Below are 16,966 nucleotides of genomic sequence, written 5' to 3' on the forward strand. Positions count from 1 at the left end.
ATTATGTGTAGAAGTTACTACAATGTCTGAAATCAAGACAAAATCAAATTTGCTCCTTTTTACTTTATTAAGTCGTGAATGACATGAAACAAGTAAACCATTTCTTAGATAATGATAAAATGCCGGGGTAGTACGCGTGTTTTCGTGGGGGCCAAAAGGAAACATCAGTAACATGTTGGTGCTGGGATAGAACAACGAAATAACTTGTTATCATGAGCAGTGAAGAGAAAAACTGAGAATACTGATGGACAGAAATATTTTCACGGCTAGATGTATTGTGATTTTATTTATTTATTCTTCATAATTACAGCGTATTATCCAAAAAGCTAAAATAGGCCATGCAAATCACATTCCCTTGGATAGTTATAAGTTACGTGTAATTACTTGTTTCTAATACTTATTATTTTTTTTTTTAAAAAAAAAGAAGAGAGATTAGAAAAGAAAAAGAAACTACAATAACTACTGCGCTGCCAAATCACCTAGAAGATATTACGGGGTTTAAAATGTACCTGCTTCCACGTCTCTTAAGAAAGATGCTATCGTGAAAACTTGCGACCAATATGGAGCATTCAGCTGTTGTAAATCACAAAAACGTAACTGACTCTTGATGAGAGTCAAGTGAACTTGCGTGGGTGGGTGTAATGAGTGCTTGGACAGTGCAGTGCTGTGTGTGTTTCCGTGAATGAAGGAGGAATGAGAGAAAGGGAGAAGAGGAAACCCCGTAACGACACATAGGCTCCTGTTGTCGAAAAGCAACAGCAGTGCTGCCCATATCAATACATCCATCAGCATTACATCATGTACCCACTTAACTACCAAATGGAGATTCACAATAACAATGTTGAATAAGAATAATATATACCGGTAGTGGTGACAATTAGCAATAAGCAGTATTTAGAGCTCTTCTGCAGTATCGTTATTGATCATAGATATAAGAAGAGTTCATCTTTATTACTGTCAAAGCTGCAAGACCTAGGCTGATGACTATTTTCAAGGCGTATTCCTTCGTGATATGCTCTGTGCGCTCTGTCGCTATTCGCTCTGTACATCAGTAATTACTGGCCTTTGGCTAAACAGGCCTTTTTTTAGTATTCTCTATTGCTTTTGTAACGCAGTTCATGAGGCGTTTTCACCATTCGTTCTAAATATTCACTGTAATATTTTCTGACTTTATCATTATGCAACCAGTGTGTGTTAATACACAAAGCACAGTCGCGTTCTGCGCTGTCTCGAACAGTAAGTCAGAAGGCAGTAACCGGTCTCCATACTTTCATGGCTTGGCTTCTGTGTTGTTTCGATGTCGACGTCTTGTAAGTGTTATTAAATTGACTAATTTGGCGGGCACATTCTCCTGCACTGACGGGAGGAATTCTCCTCTGAGTCAGCCACAGTTTTTTGTAAATCTTGGCCACAATTCTAAATACAGACAGTGGTATGTGTTCAATATACGTTGTTGTTTGTGCAGACTCTCCCATAGAATTGTGTTTCTGTTGTACATGTTTTGTGGGATGAAATGAACGCCAGGGCGTATGCTACGGTTTAAAGGTTGTGTGTGTGTGTGTGTGTGTGTGTGTGTGTGTGTGTGTGTGTGTGTGTATGTGGGTGGGTGGGTGGGTTTATGAGTGACCCAGTGCAACCACCACAGATGAACTTTGGAACCAGGTGAATGCAGCATGAATGGCTATACCACAGGACGCCATTCGCACGTTGTATGTGTCGATGCCATTACATATGGAACAAGTTGTCGAGGCCTGGGCGGGGACTACTCAAGACGAAGTTGTTATCAGGAGAAATAAAAATGGCGTTCTACGGATCGGAGCGTGGAATGTCAGATCCCTTAATCGAGCAGGTAGGTTAGAAAATTTAAAAAGGGAAATGGATACGTTAAAGTTAGGTATAGTGGGAAGTAGTGAAGTTCGGCGGCAGGAGGAACAAGACTTTTGGTCAGGTGAGTACGGGGTTATAAATACAAAATCAAATAGGGGTAATGGAGGAGTAGTTTTAATAGTGAATAAAAAAATAGGAGTACGGGTAAGCCTTTACAAATAGCATAGCGAACGCATTATTGTAGCCAAGATAGACACGAAGCCCACGCCTACTGCAGTAGTACAAGCTTATATGCCAACTAACTCTGCAGATGACGAAGAAATTGATTAAATGAATGATGAGATAAAAGAAATTATTGAGGTAGTGAAGGGAGACGAAAATTTAATAGTCATGGGTGACTGGAATTCGAGAGTAGGAAAAGGGAGAGAAGGAAACGTAGTAGGTGAATATGGATTGGGGGTAAAAAATGAAAGAGGAAGCCGTCTGGTAGAATATTGCGCAGAGCATAATTTAATCATAGCTAATACTTGGTTTAAGAATCATGAAAGAAGGTTGTATACGTGGGAGAACCCTGGAGATACTAAAAGGTATCAGATAGATTATATAATGGTAAGACAGAGATTTAGGAACCAGGTTTTAAATTGTACGACATTTCCAGGGGCAGATGTGGACTCTGACCACAATCTATTCGTAATGAACTGTATAATAAAACTGAAGAAACTACAAAAAGGTGGGAATTTAAGGAGATGGAACCTGGATAAACTGAAAGAACCGGAGGTTGTACAGAGTTTCAGGGAGAGCATAAGGGAACAATTGACAGGAATGGGGGAAAGAAACACAGTAGAAGAAAAATGGGTAGCTTTGAGGGATGAAATAGTGAAGGCAGCAACGGATCAAATACGTAAAAAGACGAGGGCTAGTAGAAACCCTTGGGTAACAGAAGAAACATTGAATTTAATTGATGAAAGGAGAAAACATAAAAATGCAGTAAATGAAGCAGGCAAAAAGGAATACAAACGTCTCAAAAATGAGATCGATAGGAAGTGCAAAATGGCAAAGCAGGGATAGCTAGCGGACTAATGTAAGGATGTAGAGGCTATCTCACTAGGGGTAAGATAGATACTGCCTACAGGAAAATTAAAGAGATCTTTGGAGAAAGGAGAACCACTTGCATGAATATCAAGAGCTCAGATGGAAACCCAGTTATAAGCAAAGTAGGGAAAGCAGAAAGGTAGAAGGAGTATATAGAGGGTCTATACAAGGGCGATGTACTTGAGGACAATATTATGGAAATGGAAGAGGAGGTAGGTGAAGATGAAATGGGAGATATGATACTGCGTGAAGAGTTTGACAGAGCACTCAAAGATCTGAGTCGAAACAAGGCCCCGGAGTAGACAACATTCCATTAGAACTACTGACGGCCTTGGAGGAGCCAGTCCTGACAAAATTCTACCATCTGATGAGCAAGATGTATGAGACAGGCGAAATACCCTCAGACTTCAAGAAGAATATAATAATTCCAATCCCAAAGAAAGCAGGTGTTGACAGATGTGAAAATTACCGAACTATAAGTTTAAAAGTCACAGCTGCTAAATACTGCGAATTCTTTACAGACGAATGGAAAAAGTGGTAGAAGCCGATCTCGAGGAAGATCAGTTTGGATTCCGTAGAAATGTTGGAACACGTGAGGCAATACTGACTCTACGACTTATCTTAGAAAATAGATTAAGGAAAGGCAAACCTACGTTTCTAGCATTTGTAGACTTGGAGAAAGCTTCTGACAATGTTGATTGGAATACTCTTTTTCAAATTCTGAAGGTGGCAGGGGTAAAATACAGGGAGCGAAAAGTTATTTACAATTTGTCCAGAAAACAGATGGCAGTTATAAGAGTCGAGGGGTATGAAAGGGAAGCAGTGGTTGTGAAGGGAGTGTGACAGGGTTGTAGCCTATCCCTGATGTTATTCAATCTGTATATTGAGCAAGCAATAACGGAAACAAAAGAAAAGTTCGGAGTAGGTATTAAAATCAATGGAGAAGAAATAAAAACTTTGAGGTTAGCAGATGACACTGTAATTCTGTCAGAGACAGCGAAGGACTTGGAAGAGCAGTTGAACGGAATGGACAGTGTCTTGAAAGGAGGGTATAAGATGAACATCAACAAAAGCAAAACGAGGACAATGGAATGTAGTAGAATTAAGTCGGGTGATGGTGAGGTAATTGCATTAGGAAACGAGACACTTAAAGTAGTAAAGGATTTGTGTTATTTGGGGAGCAAAATAACTGATGATGGTCGAAGTAGAGAGGATATAAAATGTAGACTGACAATGGCAAGGAAAGCGTTTCTGAAGAAGAAAAATTTGTTAACATTGAGTATAGATTTAAATGTCAGGAAGTCGTTTCTGAAAGTATTTGTATGGAGTGTAGCCATGTATGGAAGTGAAACGTGTTCGATAAATAGTCTAGTCAAGAAGAGAAGAGAAGCTTTCGAACTGTGGTGCTACAGAAAAATGCTGAAGATTAGATGGGTAGATCACATAACTAATGAGGAGGTGTTGAAGAGAATTGGGGAGAAGAGGAGTTTGTGGCACAACTTGACTAGAAGAAGGGATCGGTTGGTAGGACATGTTCTCAGACATCGAGGGATCACCAACTTAGTACTGGAGGTCAGCGTGGAGGGTAAAAATCGTAGAGGGAACCAAGAGATGAAGACACTAAGCAGATTCAGAAGGATGTAGGCTGCAGTAGGTACTGTGAGATGAAGAAGCTTGCACAGGGTAGAGTAGCATGGAGAGCTGCATGAAACCAGTCTCAGGACTGAAGACCACAACAACAACATCAGGGTCCATGGCGGACCCTATGCCCACTAGGCAAGTGGACACACGCTGGACCGGGGTGACTGCAATGCTAATCATTTCTGCAGAACATACTAATGTACATGTCCTGTGAATATGAACGTCCTATCCCAAGTCGTTCCAGTTGTTCTGTTTTTTTCTGAACATGAGTGTATTATTGTAGTCGTAAACCTCGAGGTTGTTTCCCAATACTTGTTCATAGTCAACACACGACGTGGTGGATAGTCAATTCCTCAATAGCAGGAAACCGCGAATCAGAAGCCTGCATTTGTCAAATTGCACTCAGTCATATATATTTCAACTGCTTACAGAAGTTTCGTTCTATTAATGCAACTGTCTTACGCTAGCGTTTAAACACTATTAAAGTTAATATCCGGTCACGGCCCTTCTGAAGCTCGGCAACATCTGACTTCCAACTTTGTTTTAAAAATTACTTTTCATGCTTTTCTACATCTCCTTTTATTGGTCTCCCAATTTCACGTTTATAAATATGTCACACTCCCACGTCACTTCTCAGACTTCCGCAGTGTGGGAGCTATCAGACTGGTCGTTGGTAAAAATTTTAAATTTATGTCGTTTCTGATTCTACTGGCTCAGCAGGTAGCTCCAGTAACGAACAACAGGGCGAAGAGGCGGCTTCTCGCTCATTTTTCCTTCGTCTATATAACTTAGTTTTATGGCCCCGTCTGTCAGATAGTTGTCATAGCTGTATGTCCTTTTGGAAATCAGTATCCATGGTTAAGCTGTTATTGTCACTAATGAGAAAGACAAGAGAGTACAAAATGTTTAGTACAACTCCCTTCTGGGCTCGTTGGTGATGTGGAGTGGCGTGGGAATACCTTTCTTCCAATGATAAATGCACGCTCATACAAATCTGCAAAAGATGTCTGCGCATAGTCCGCAACGTGTCACTGACCCGCGCCCCCTGCTGTTGGCAGCTGTACTGGCTGACGGCGACGCTGATGCACTCCAACCTGATGGACGTGATGTTCTGCTGCTGGCTCATCTACGCGTGTGAGCAGCTGGTGCACCTCAAGGAGATCATGAAGCCGCTCATGGAGCTCAGCGCCACGCTGGACACCGTGGTGCCGCACACCAGCGAGCTCTTCCGAGCCGCCTCCACACTGCCCACCAACGAGCCACTCTACGGGATGGGGCCAGGTACGTCACAAACACTCCATATTCCTCACCAACAAGTCCCTGTTTATTATGAAGCCAGGTACAGCATATGATCTCCAATCTCCTCACCGACAAGTTACGCTATATATGGACATATATCAACTGTTATCCACACTCCCCACCAAGTGGCTGTCTTATGGCATATGGCCAGGTACATCACACAGCTTCCACACCCCCAACGAAATGGGACCAGATACATTGTGAAAGCTCTACACTCATCACCAGCAAGTAATCCTGTACCATAACAATATCTCACACACCCTCCACATTACCTAACAAGCTGCTCTTCATCGTGGACTATTGTACACATACCTTCCACACTCCCACCCGACGGGGTCAGATACAACCTTCAATCTCTACAGTCACCACCAACAAGCCATACTCTACAGCAGAGGACAACATAAATCACACAGCCATCCCACTACCAACTAACAAGGCAATTTCAGTGAATTCCCAGCTACATCAGTCATTTCTATATTCAAATCCCAACCAGTGAGTCATTCACTGGTTTTGGGGTAGGGTCATTACGCAAGCTTCATAATAAGCAGTTGCCAGCTGCCCTGTGGCAGGGGACATGATAAATCACACACCCTCCACACTGCCAACTAACAAGCTGCACTACAGCTCATATATCCTACACACTCCAACCAACAATATTGCCTGTTTACAACTGCACAATCACTGACCATTATATCAAACTAATAGTGAACCGAGTTAGTCTGTTGTGTCTTGAAGAAGTGTTGAAATTAGTACGCCACATCCAGCCTATGCCTCTTTTGCTGTATATTCACATTCAGTAAATAATAATACTTTGGGCAGATTTCCCGACATAAACGTCGTTTTGAGAGTATCCTTATTCACAACAGCTAGAATCGCCCAAGATACACAATATCACTGTTACTCTTGCTTTTATCAGTGACCACAAGGTTGGTTTGATGCAGTTCTCTACTCCAGTCTCTTACCAGTTTTCCTATTCGTTTTCATCCTAACCGCTGCATCCCACATCAACCATGATCATCCTTGTACAATCATACTATGCAGTCCCACACCTGCAGCTTTAACCATCCACCGCTCCTTAAGATGAAGATTATAGCAATGACTCATGTCCAAACATGTGCCAAAGACTCTGTACCTTCGATCCATAGCTTTCTTTACTTGGCTTTTTTTGTCATTGCAGGACGTCATCAATCCATTTGATCTTCAAGAGGCATTACCTTTCAAACAAACCGTTCTAAACGTTTGATTTCTGTCCATGTTTCACAGTTGTGATGCAAACAAAGAATTACGAGAACCTGAAGTTTTTAGCTTTTGAATGTTATCAGTGAGTTTCTAGTTCAGAAAGTTCTTTTACCTCGCGCAGTCCTTGCTAGTATAGCTTCTTGCATCTCCCTTCTTTATGCAGTCTGCTTCCGAGAAATATTCATCTGACTCTTCTAAACTCTTTAGTCCAAGTTTTACATGTAGCCATCTAGCATGTTCGCTTCATTTATTTGTTTATATGCATGTAATAGCCACCTGTCAACATATTTTCCATTTCATATGGCACTCAATCCAATTCCTCTTCGTCAGACAGGATACGACTGCTATGTCGTCAGACTACCGTATCCGCACCGGCCATCACAAAGAATTGTCACCATCCAGATTGTGCTTTACTTCCCTTATTTGCTCACGTCAGTTGTGATTATCAGCAATTCTGTCGCGCACATTTTCTGAATTTCGGCTCTTATATCATTCTGCGAATCAGTAAAGCTTGCACGTTGTCGATTAAGTAAAAGTGACATTCCCATCTTACAGAGAACTACTCTTGAGAATTATTTGTGACGAAGTGGGCTAAAAAGTAAAAAAGGAGGGGGGGGGGGCGTTAGATCTAGAATCAGAACCGTGTAGCAGAGTGGTGTTGATCACAGAAGTATGTGTTACGCACATACATGTTCCATTCCAAAATTCCAAAAAAATATATAGTTGAAGTGATATGAGACCCCTGATATGTCTAGATACGACTCCGACAGGTGATACGTACGTAAGCTTCCTGTCTGATAACCTTCATCCATTCACGTCCATTGTGCATTCCGACGGACTTGGGCAATTGCAGCAGGACAATGCTACACCCCATACGTCTAGAATTGCTACTGAGCGGCTCCAGGAACAGTCCTCTGAGTTTAATTACTTCCAATGGCTACCAGACTTCTCAGACATGGACATGATTGAGCATATCTGGGATGCCTTGCAACGTGCTGTTCAGAAGAGATCTCCAACCCCTCGTACTCTTACGCATTTATGGACAGCCCTACAGGATTCATGGTGTCAGTTCCGTCCAGCACTACTTCAGACGTTAGTCGAGTGCATGCCACGTCGTGTGGCAGCACTTCTGCGTGCTCGCGGGTGCCCTACACGATATTAGGCAGGTGTACCAGTTTCTTTGGCTCGTCTATATAGTCTAGAGTAGAAGAAAGGAAATACGACAGATGGTGGAAGTCATGAGCAGCTATTTTCTGAACTCCAGCACTAAAAACCCACACGACTGGTCAATTATGATTAAACTGAGTACGGAAGGGAGATTTTTGCATTAGTAGGACGGACCTGACACGTTCCACATCATTACATAGTGTCGTATTCATGATCTATGGAACAAGTAATAATCTAATATAATCTAATCTATTCCTGATTATTCGGTACTAGGAAGACTGACTGCTACTGATGCTCACAATCATGCATAATTCTCACACGCAAACGGATAGCGTAAAACTTCTGCTTCTTGCTGGGAGCGCCCTGTGGGACTTGTTTCCATCAAAGACTCATCAGGGGGTGCTGCAGGCAAGGGAGAAACCTCGACTCCAAGTTCTGAGGAAGAACAGTCTTTGCTACAGGCTAGATGGCTTAGAATTTTCCGCCACTACAGACGCCACTTGTAGGCGCTGGTGGCGCTAAGTGTTACGAACAACTGCAGTGTTCACAAACCAGATTATAGGATGTACAAAGAGTCTTCAGACTGACAGTAGGGATTTTATATTTCTAATTCAAGTACAACTATTAGGAGTATCGAACTCATGTGCTCAATCAAGACAGTGGGTACATTCATGATTGTTTCTGTAGTTCTTTCTTTCATCCCTGATTGTTTCTGTAGTTCTTTATTTAATCCCTGATTAACATTCGTCAATCACTGTGCGACTCTGGGAAACTTAATCGTCCCCTAAACGCTATGTTGACATTTACACCTCAACATCATCACCCGACCTTTGCCAAGATGCTGATATTTTCATTCCTTTGTAACTTGCACTAATAATTAATGAACATGACGATTCAATGTTCTTGTGTGCTTGAGTTAACTTGAAGTCCACAGCAAGTTGTAATAAATTGGGTTTCATAGCGATGGTTCTTTCATTCAGTCTTTGAATGAAACATCCTATTACAGGTACTCGTGTTTCACATATACTACGACCACCACTGTTTAATCAATTAAATTCATTAAGTTACCCACTGCGCCAAATCTACAGTTAAATTCACGGGATTCTTCAGGGAGGGAGCTGATTATTGGTAAGATCATCCGCTACGCCTCTTTCAGACATACACTACCCACTGAGTATATTGATGTCTGAGCAGTAATCTCACTGTGTGAATGATGCATTGGGATGCACATAATAAACCTCCTGCCGTCAAAGACATTATCTCAATGCGCCAATGTCGGTAGGTTTTCACGTCGAGGGACTGTCAGCACACATTTCAATTTCGACAAAATTTCTCCAAGAATTTTTTTCTGTCTTAATTTCATAACATCTATTGATATGTCAGTAGCCACAATGTTGAAAAGCAAACTAATTTAGATTAAGTATAGAAAGAAATTTTTGCAGTGAAGAATTCCAGACTGAAATGCATCCTAAAGGTAATTTGTAAGGATGATGTTTTTGAAACAGCATTAGTGAAGATTGTGGCTTTTATCAGTTGGTGATATTGGTGATGTTGATGGTAGCAATTATGTGATAAATGTAGCTGGTTCGTGATAGTCATCTCCCATTCAGTGTTATGGGGCAGAACGGTAGGACTGGAAACGAAGTTGTACCACTGTGTACTTTAACATATGGAGAGAATAATATGAGCTGGGACAATATTGTCGGTTTGGGTAAATAGGACACATAATTCTGGGTCACGAAAACTGAATATGTTAGAGATCTGATAGGTTGCACCATGCTTTCAGTAAAATGAAAGATGATGATGTGATGATGCAGGGGCAGCAACGCACCACTGTAGAAAAATATTCAGGAGACAATGATGGTTTCCTCTTCCGTGTTCTAGTAAGTTCTGGGTATTCCAGGAAATAGGGGAATAGAGGGAATCTGGTTAACTGAAAGTAGACACACTTCGCGCTATTCCCAAAACTGAAACTCAAGTTGAAAGGCCGTCGGTTCGACATCCTAGAGAGGATTCAAGAAGCATCGCTGGCGGTAATAAACACTCTCAAAGAACAGGACTTATAGAAAACGTTTGACCAGTGGCAGAAGCGCTGGGACTGGTATGTACATGTGTATGAGAACTACTTCAAATGGTGATGGTGACCATTAGTCCAAAGGTAAGGTTTCCAACAGGTTGCAGCACCAGTACCGAAACTTTTGGATACCACCTCGTAGAAGTCTCGAGAGTTACTGCTTACTTAAACTTCCGCCATGCGGTCTACTGATACGTTTGCGTCGAACTAGTCGCCACAAACGTAAGCAATGGTCGTAGTTGAACACCACAGAAGCTCACCCAGTGCTTCAGCTGGCTCTGGTTTTAGTGCACGCAAGTCTTTTCTGGCTGTGATATGGTAAATGGAATCGAGCGTATGGCATCGTTGGCCGCGAGGCCCATATTCAGGGAAGTTCGGCCGCCAAGTGCAAGTCTTATTTCACTCGACGCCACATTGGGGGACTTGAGAGCCGGTGATGAGGATGAAATGATGATGAGGACAACACAACACCCAGTCTCCGAGCGGTGAGAATCTCCAACCCAGCCGGGAATCGAATCCGGGCCAGCTTGTATGGGAGGCGAGCACGTTACCACCCAGCTAAGCAAGCGGACTGTGATATGGTGGCAGTGGAAAACGACGCATGCGCAATCGAGATTTCAACGCAGCTTCCAGTAATCTGTTTCAGACTGTTGGAGGTAATACTGCCTTTTCATTGTGAGCGGATTTCGCTGCCATCCATCCATTCGTTAGAGCCAGCCGGGGAATCCTATGGTCTCCTCGTGACGTAGTCCGTCCGAAAGGACGCGTGCCCACTCCTCTTCTCACACTTTTGTCCTGCGCGCATCTCGTCGCCATTCGTTGTGCAGCCATTGCTCAACTTCCAATTGTCGGTGCGATGTCGTGTGACTGGGGCCTCCCGTCGGATACACCGTTTGCCGCGTGCATGTCTTTCGATTTGACGCCACTTCGACGACTTGCGCGTCGATGGGGACGAAATGATGATGATTAGGACAACAGAACACCCAGTCTCTGAGCGGAGAATATGTCGGTGCGATATGTCGGTATGATATCTCCATGTCACTCATACTAATGATTCAAACCTTTCTCGATGTCCGAAATATGGCGATAAGCTGCACTTGCATGTCATCTTGCCATCATGTGTTGCGTTCACCGCGAGAAAAGTGTCAGTACCACTGGACACATCCAGTGGCCATTTTGCAATCATACAATCCTTGATCTCAACGAATCTTTTCTCTTTTCTGTACCGAAATAAGGAAAATAAACTAAGATAAGAACGAAAATTAAATTAACGTATCCCACAGGCTCTTAAATACTCGAGTATCACTTCGGTAGCGCTCGGTCAAGGTGTTCATGGTGTTAGACTTCCCATTTCAGTCCAAAAAAATGATCAAATGTGTGTGAAATCTTACGGGACTTAACTGCTAAGGTCATCAGTCCCTAAGCTTACACACTACTTAACCTAAATTATCCTAAGGACAAACACACACATCCATGCCCGAGGGAGGACTCGAACCTCCGCCGGGGCCAGCCGCATAGTCCAGGACTGCAGCGCCCTAGGCCACTCGGATAATCCCGCGCGGCCCATTTCGGTCCTTGCATACTTACTGTCGTGCTCAGACACGGAACGAATACAGGTGAGTCGTTCAATGAGTAACGCCCCACATTTTCTTTTAAACAGCCATTAATATACATAGACAATCGTCCTTGTTTGTGCTTCACATCTGATGTTTTTCTGCGAGCCGGTGAAATTTCGAACCGTTCTGGCAAATTGTGGAGCCGTAGCACAGCGTCAAAACGGCGTCTGCATACGATTCACGTTACAAGAAGCGTGCTGTTATTGAATTCTCGTGTGCACAAAAGGAAATCGTGGTGAATATTCATAAGCACAGCCTCAGGAAATGCAGAAAAAGAGCTCCATGATCAGCCACGCTCGGGACGTACTGTCACAGCCACTGCTCCAGACATGCTGAGTCGTGCTCGTGGAACTCAAGAACCGTTTCCGATGTGTTCGATTGGATAAGAATCCAGCAGAAATCTTGCTCCAACACGATAATGCACGGCCACAGACAAGCCTGAGAACCCGGGAACACATCGCCAAATTTGGTTGGACATCATTGCCTCATACACTCTACAGTCCAGTCCTGCCACCCTCGGACTTTCATCTCTTTCGGCCGCTTACAGATTCTCTACGGGAAACATACTTTCAAGATTACGAGAGTGTTAGTCACGCATTGAAAACATTGCTACTCCTGCAGGACAAGAGCTTTTCACAACGCTCGCGTACGGCCATAGAACGTGATGGAGACTGCTTAGAAAAAACAGGACATGGACAAAACATGTTTATGTATATTGTCACCTAATTCTGACTCTTAACAATAAATACGTTGTGAGAAAAAATGTGGGGCGTTACTTATTGAACGACCATCGCAGTTCGTGAGTCATACATGAGAGGCAGTCAAATAAATACCGCATACTGGCTACAATGAGACCATGAATGTTTCCATTCAAAAGTAATCATCATAAATTTAGAGACATTTATCGCACCGGGGGTCGAGATAATCAATTCCCGTTTTCTCGAACGCTGTCAGCCGCTGACGGATCCACAACCGTACCAACTCTCGCACTTCCTCCTCCGACTGAAACTGACGTCCACACTCCTCTTTTCGCAGGTCGTCAAACATGTGAAAATCAGACGGTGAAAGATCTGGGTCGTGCGGAGGATGTTTCAGTGTTTCCCAACCAAATCGGTGAAACCTAGCCTTCGCCCGGTTGGCAGTGTGGAGGCGGGCGTTATCGTGCAACAGGATGATTCCTTCCCGCAGCCCGAGGGCAAACGGCAAAGCCAACACTGGATACATCATACATCTCATGCACCAAAGAAATCCAAAGCTGTTCCCAAAAGTTCTAGTAGGGCCATCACTGCCTCCTTCTCCGACTGCAGAGGCCCTACACTCGTCGAGTTTCTCAACCTAATCAAGCAGCGCTATGAAGACACTTTGCAGGAACCAGACGATAGGTAACACAGACTGTGCATGTCGTCATTTTACTGAAACCAACATCTAAGTCACGTGACTGGAGGCACCAAGTGGAGTATATTATTACGCCTTTATAGTGCACAACTGATTACAGTTTTGTTACAGAGCAAATGTTGTGCTTTTTACTACAAAGTAATAACTTTCACATATGCTCAGATAAGTCATGTTTTGTATCCTGCATATTAGGTAAACTGACGGAAATTTCAGGTGTGAAAGTGAACTACTTTCAAATACAGTGTGGGAGAAATAAAAGTGGCCCTGGCAAGTGGATACTATTGGACGTGAACGTATGCATATAACCGCACCCCAACAGGATGGAAAAATGGCTCTGAGCACTATGGGACTTAACATCTGTGGTCATCAGTCCCCTAGAACTTAGAACTACTTAAACCTAACTAACCTAAGGACATCACACACATCCATGCCCGAGGCAGGATTCGAACCTGCGACCGTAGCAGTCGCGCGGTTCCTGACTGAGCGCCTAGAACCGCTAGACCACCGCGGCCGGCCCAACAGGATGGATTAACTGCCCATACAGCCGGGCGAACCTAGGAGCACATTTACACAGTCTTCACGCGTGACGGAGTTGTTACCGGAGGTCAGTCTGGTCGCGTCACAAGCTGGATACCCTGGTCACCTGACCTGTCAGAGTGCGATTACTTTGTCTAAGGAGCCCTCCAAGTCTGCGATATCGCAACAATCCTCACAGTCTTCAAGAACTTCAGCAGAATATTTCGGATGAGACTGCAGCAATTCCAGCAGTCTTGCTTTGATCTGCCTTCGGCAACTTGCTGACCAGCGTCCAAAAGTGCCAAGAGATGAATGGTGGTCACTTTCAACATCTGCTATAGTCGAGTTAGTACTGTTTTTCCTTTCCACTTCTGTGTATCTTTGTACACTAGAACTCTGTCCATCTGTCCACTTTTATTTGCCCAACTCTGTACTTGCAAAAATATTTCCAGGAGTTGAAAGTTAGAATTTATGTTGATCCTTAGATGTAAAACTCTACGAAAGACTGCGTTTTAAAATGACAGAATGGTAATATCTAACTCACAACAGGAGTTCTCTACAATATTTTCTAATACATTATGTCCATTGCTTTGGTATGTTTATTGGGTTAACCAAAATTCGTGAAATATAAACGCTTATTATGGGAAAAAACAGACATTATGAACATAAACCGATTTAATTTCTTATAAAAGCGTAATAAAACATTTCACGCATAATGTTGAGTAATCGTGAGAAAAGTAATGGTGAATGCCAGACCGATAGTTCGTCTTCTGCTCCAATGGCATCGGTGAATTAAGACTGACAGTGCAACAAAAACAGGCATTCACCAAATAGCTGTAATTCTGTCGTTTGTCGAAAGAAATGTCAATACTTCTCAAATTACCACGTATAGTAACGGTAATCATCGCTTTGGTGATGATGAAGTCCCTTACTCCGTAACAGAGCGTAGGGGACAATGCGGGAGACCAGCACCGCTGTATTAGGCAAGGTACTTGTGGTGGTGGTTTGCCATTGCCTTCCTCCGTTCGTAATGGGGATGAATGATGATGATGAAGGCAACACAACAACACCCAGTCATCACGAGGCAGCTGAAAATCCCTGATTCCGCCGGGAATCAAACCCGTGACCCCGTGCTCGGGAAGCAAGAACGCTACCGCGAGACGAAGAATATTAACATCAGGAATTTCGGAAATGTTGGGTTACCTGTACTAACACATGATGAATAATAGCAATTCGAAAAGTCATTTTATTGTTAAAATCAATGCTCGATTTCAGGAAAAAATGAGGAAAACTGTCAGCTTCACTTCACATTGTGCGTAATGACCGAGACTCGGCTTACCGCCCATAGTCACGTGAGTTAGATGTTCGTTTCAAACGTCAACACTACAGAGATTGGTGTGTGGGCGGACTATGTTATCGATGGTCTATGGTAGAAACTGTGACGCACTGTAAAATCGAAACGCCCAGAAATGCTGTCGGCCGGAATCGTTCTGGCCCCCCTCCTCCCACCCCTCTCCACTCCCCACAGCCGATCAGACGAAGGCGACGCTTCAGCAATTTGGTTGGGAAATAGAAAAACTGCAGCATCCTGTGTACAACCCGGATATGTCACCGTGTGATTTTCACATTCTTGGCGACCTGAAGAAAGACACGCGTAGACGGTCGAACGAGAAAATGAAGGAGCGGGGGCGATTGTGCGTCCGCCACGATCTATCAAACAGAAATTGATCGTATCTTCTCCGAGTGCGATAAATGTGTTGACGCATATGGCCATTACTTTTTAATGGAACCATTCCGTGGTTTCATTGTGGCAGGTGTTCGGTTTTGATTTGACTCAAGCCCTTACAGCTCTACATGCCAGTATTCGACGGATTGTTCCATGAGAGTCAGGCTGTAAGGGTAACATAACTCAGCTTAATCGACAGTCGTTGCTAACATTATACATCTGCGACGAATTTTTTAGACGCTGTGACCGTGAGATAACGTAATGGAAACAGAACAATTAAACTGGGATTCGTTTCCGGAACACTCCAGTACAACTAACAGTAAACAAGAGGGTCAGGAAACAGACGTTCTCCCAGCACAAAAGCAAGTAGTAACATTACATATTAAAATCGGTCGCCAGCCTAATTAAGCATTCTTGTGTCAAGCGATATAATAAAGCAGAATGCAGCGCTAAGGCTAACGTAACCTTCCTTTACACACACAATAAACTCTTTCTTTATATCTGGGCACACTACAATACAATAATTTAACCTTGGAGATAAATATACCGCTAACTTGGAAGTTAGACAAATAAATGCCGAATGAGATAGCAAACATTAACGTATGCCTCTGAACAACACGTACCTTAAATGAAGAAGATTCAGCAGTTTATAGAACCAACACACATGAAACTAGTAGCAATACTAAACAGGGAAGAGCGTGAAAAGATTATGATTTAAATCAGGTTGATGATCATACTCTATAACATCATTGCTTAGTACAGGATTTCTATGGCTGTGCATTAACCAACTTGCATTAGAATAGCTAACACGGTGAATATTTATTTCTTAAACTCGGTTTGAAGCAGTTAAACAGAATGCAAATCTAAGTACACTGGCTCTGAAGGAGCCTTTGCATTGCTTCATTAACAAACTAGCCTAGTACATGAGGGCCCTAAAAGTGTAATGGTTTGAAGATTCATTATTCTTTTAAGAAAATATCTGCAGATTGATTTAAAATAGCATTGGAAATGGAGTGTTCCTCAAACTATGAAATTGAACGTTAGACACTATAACTCCACACATTAGAAAGCAATCACAACTCTTTACAGCTGCCAAATAAGTTTCCATATTAAATTAGGACGCTCAGAATTAAATTCACTAGGATAGGATTCCTGTCCAGGTTTGTGATTCGGGATAATCACGGATGCAAGATAGAGTTTTTAGCAACACGACGATTGTTATTAAAATCAACCAACTTCACAAATGCCTGGTCGATTTACGGAGTGCCAAATACAAACAATTTAGTGGAAGGCTCATGGTACTGGTGGCACAATTTGCAGTGGCTGTTAACCTGGCGGCGAGGCAGTCATGGCAGTACTGTTGGCCTCGGCCTA

General features: G+C 43.0%; 1 protein-coding gene across 2 annotated transcripts in view; it reads left to right on the forward strand.

Moving 5' to 3' along the window:
- The window catches only part of LOC124545411 (odorant receptor coreceptor), a 348,578-nt gene that overhangs the window by 131,035 nt on the left and 200,577 nt on the right, over nt 1-16,966 (forward strand). For both annotated transcript variants that reach the window (XM_047124328.1, XM_047124329.1), the window contains exon 4: nt 5,619-5,841. In XM_047124328.1, coding sequence (XP_046980284.1) covers nt 5,619-5,841 — 223 coding nt within the window. The remainder of the gene's footprint in view (nt 1-5,618; nt 5,842-16,966) is intronic.

This window comes from Schistocerca americana, chromosome 8 (assembly GCF_021461395.2).
Source record: "Schistocerca americana isolate TAMUIC-IGC-003095 chromosome 8, iqSchAmer2.1, whole genome shotgun sequence".
NCBI classification, from domain to species: Eukaryota; Metazoa; Arthropoda; class Insecta; order Orthoptera; family Acrididae; genus Schistocerca; species Schistocerca americana.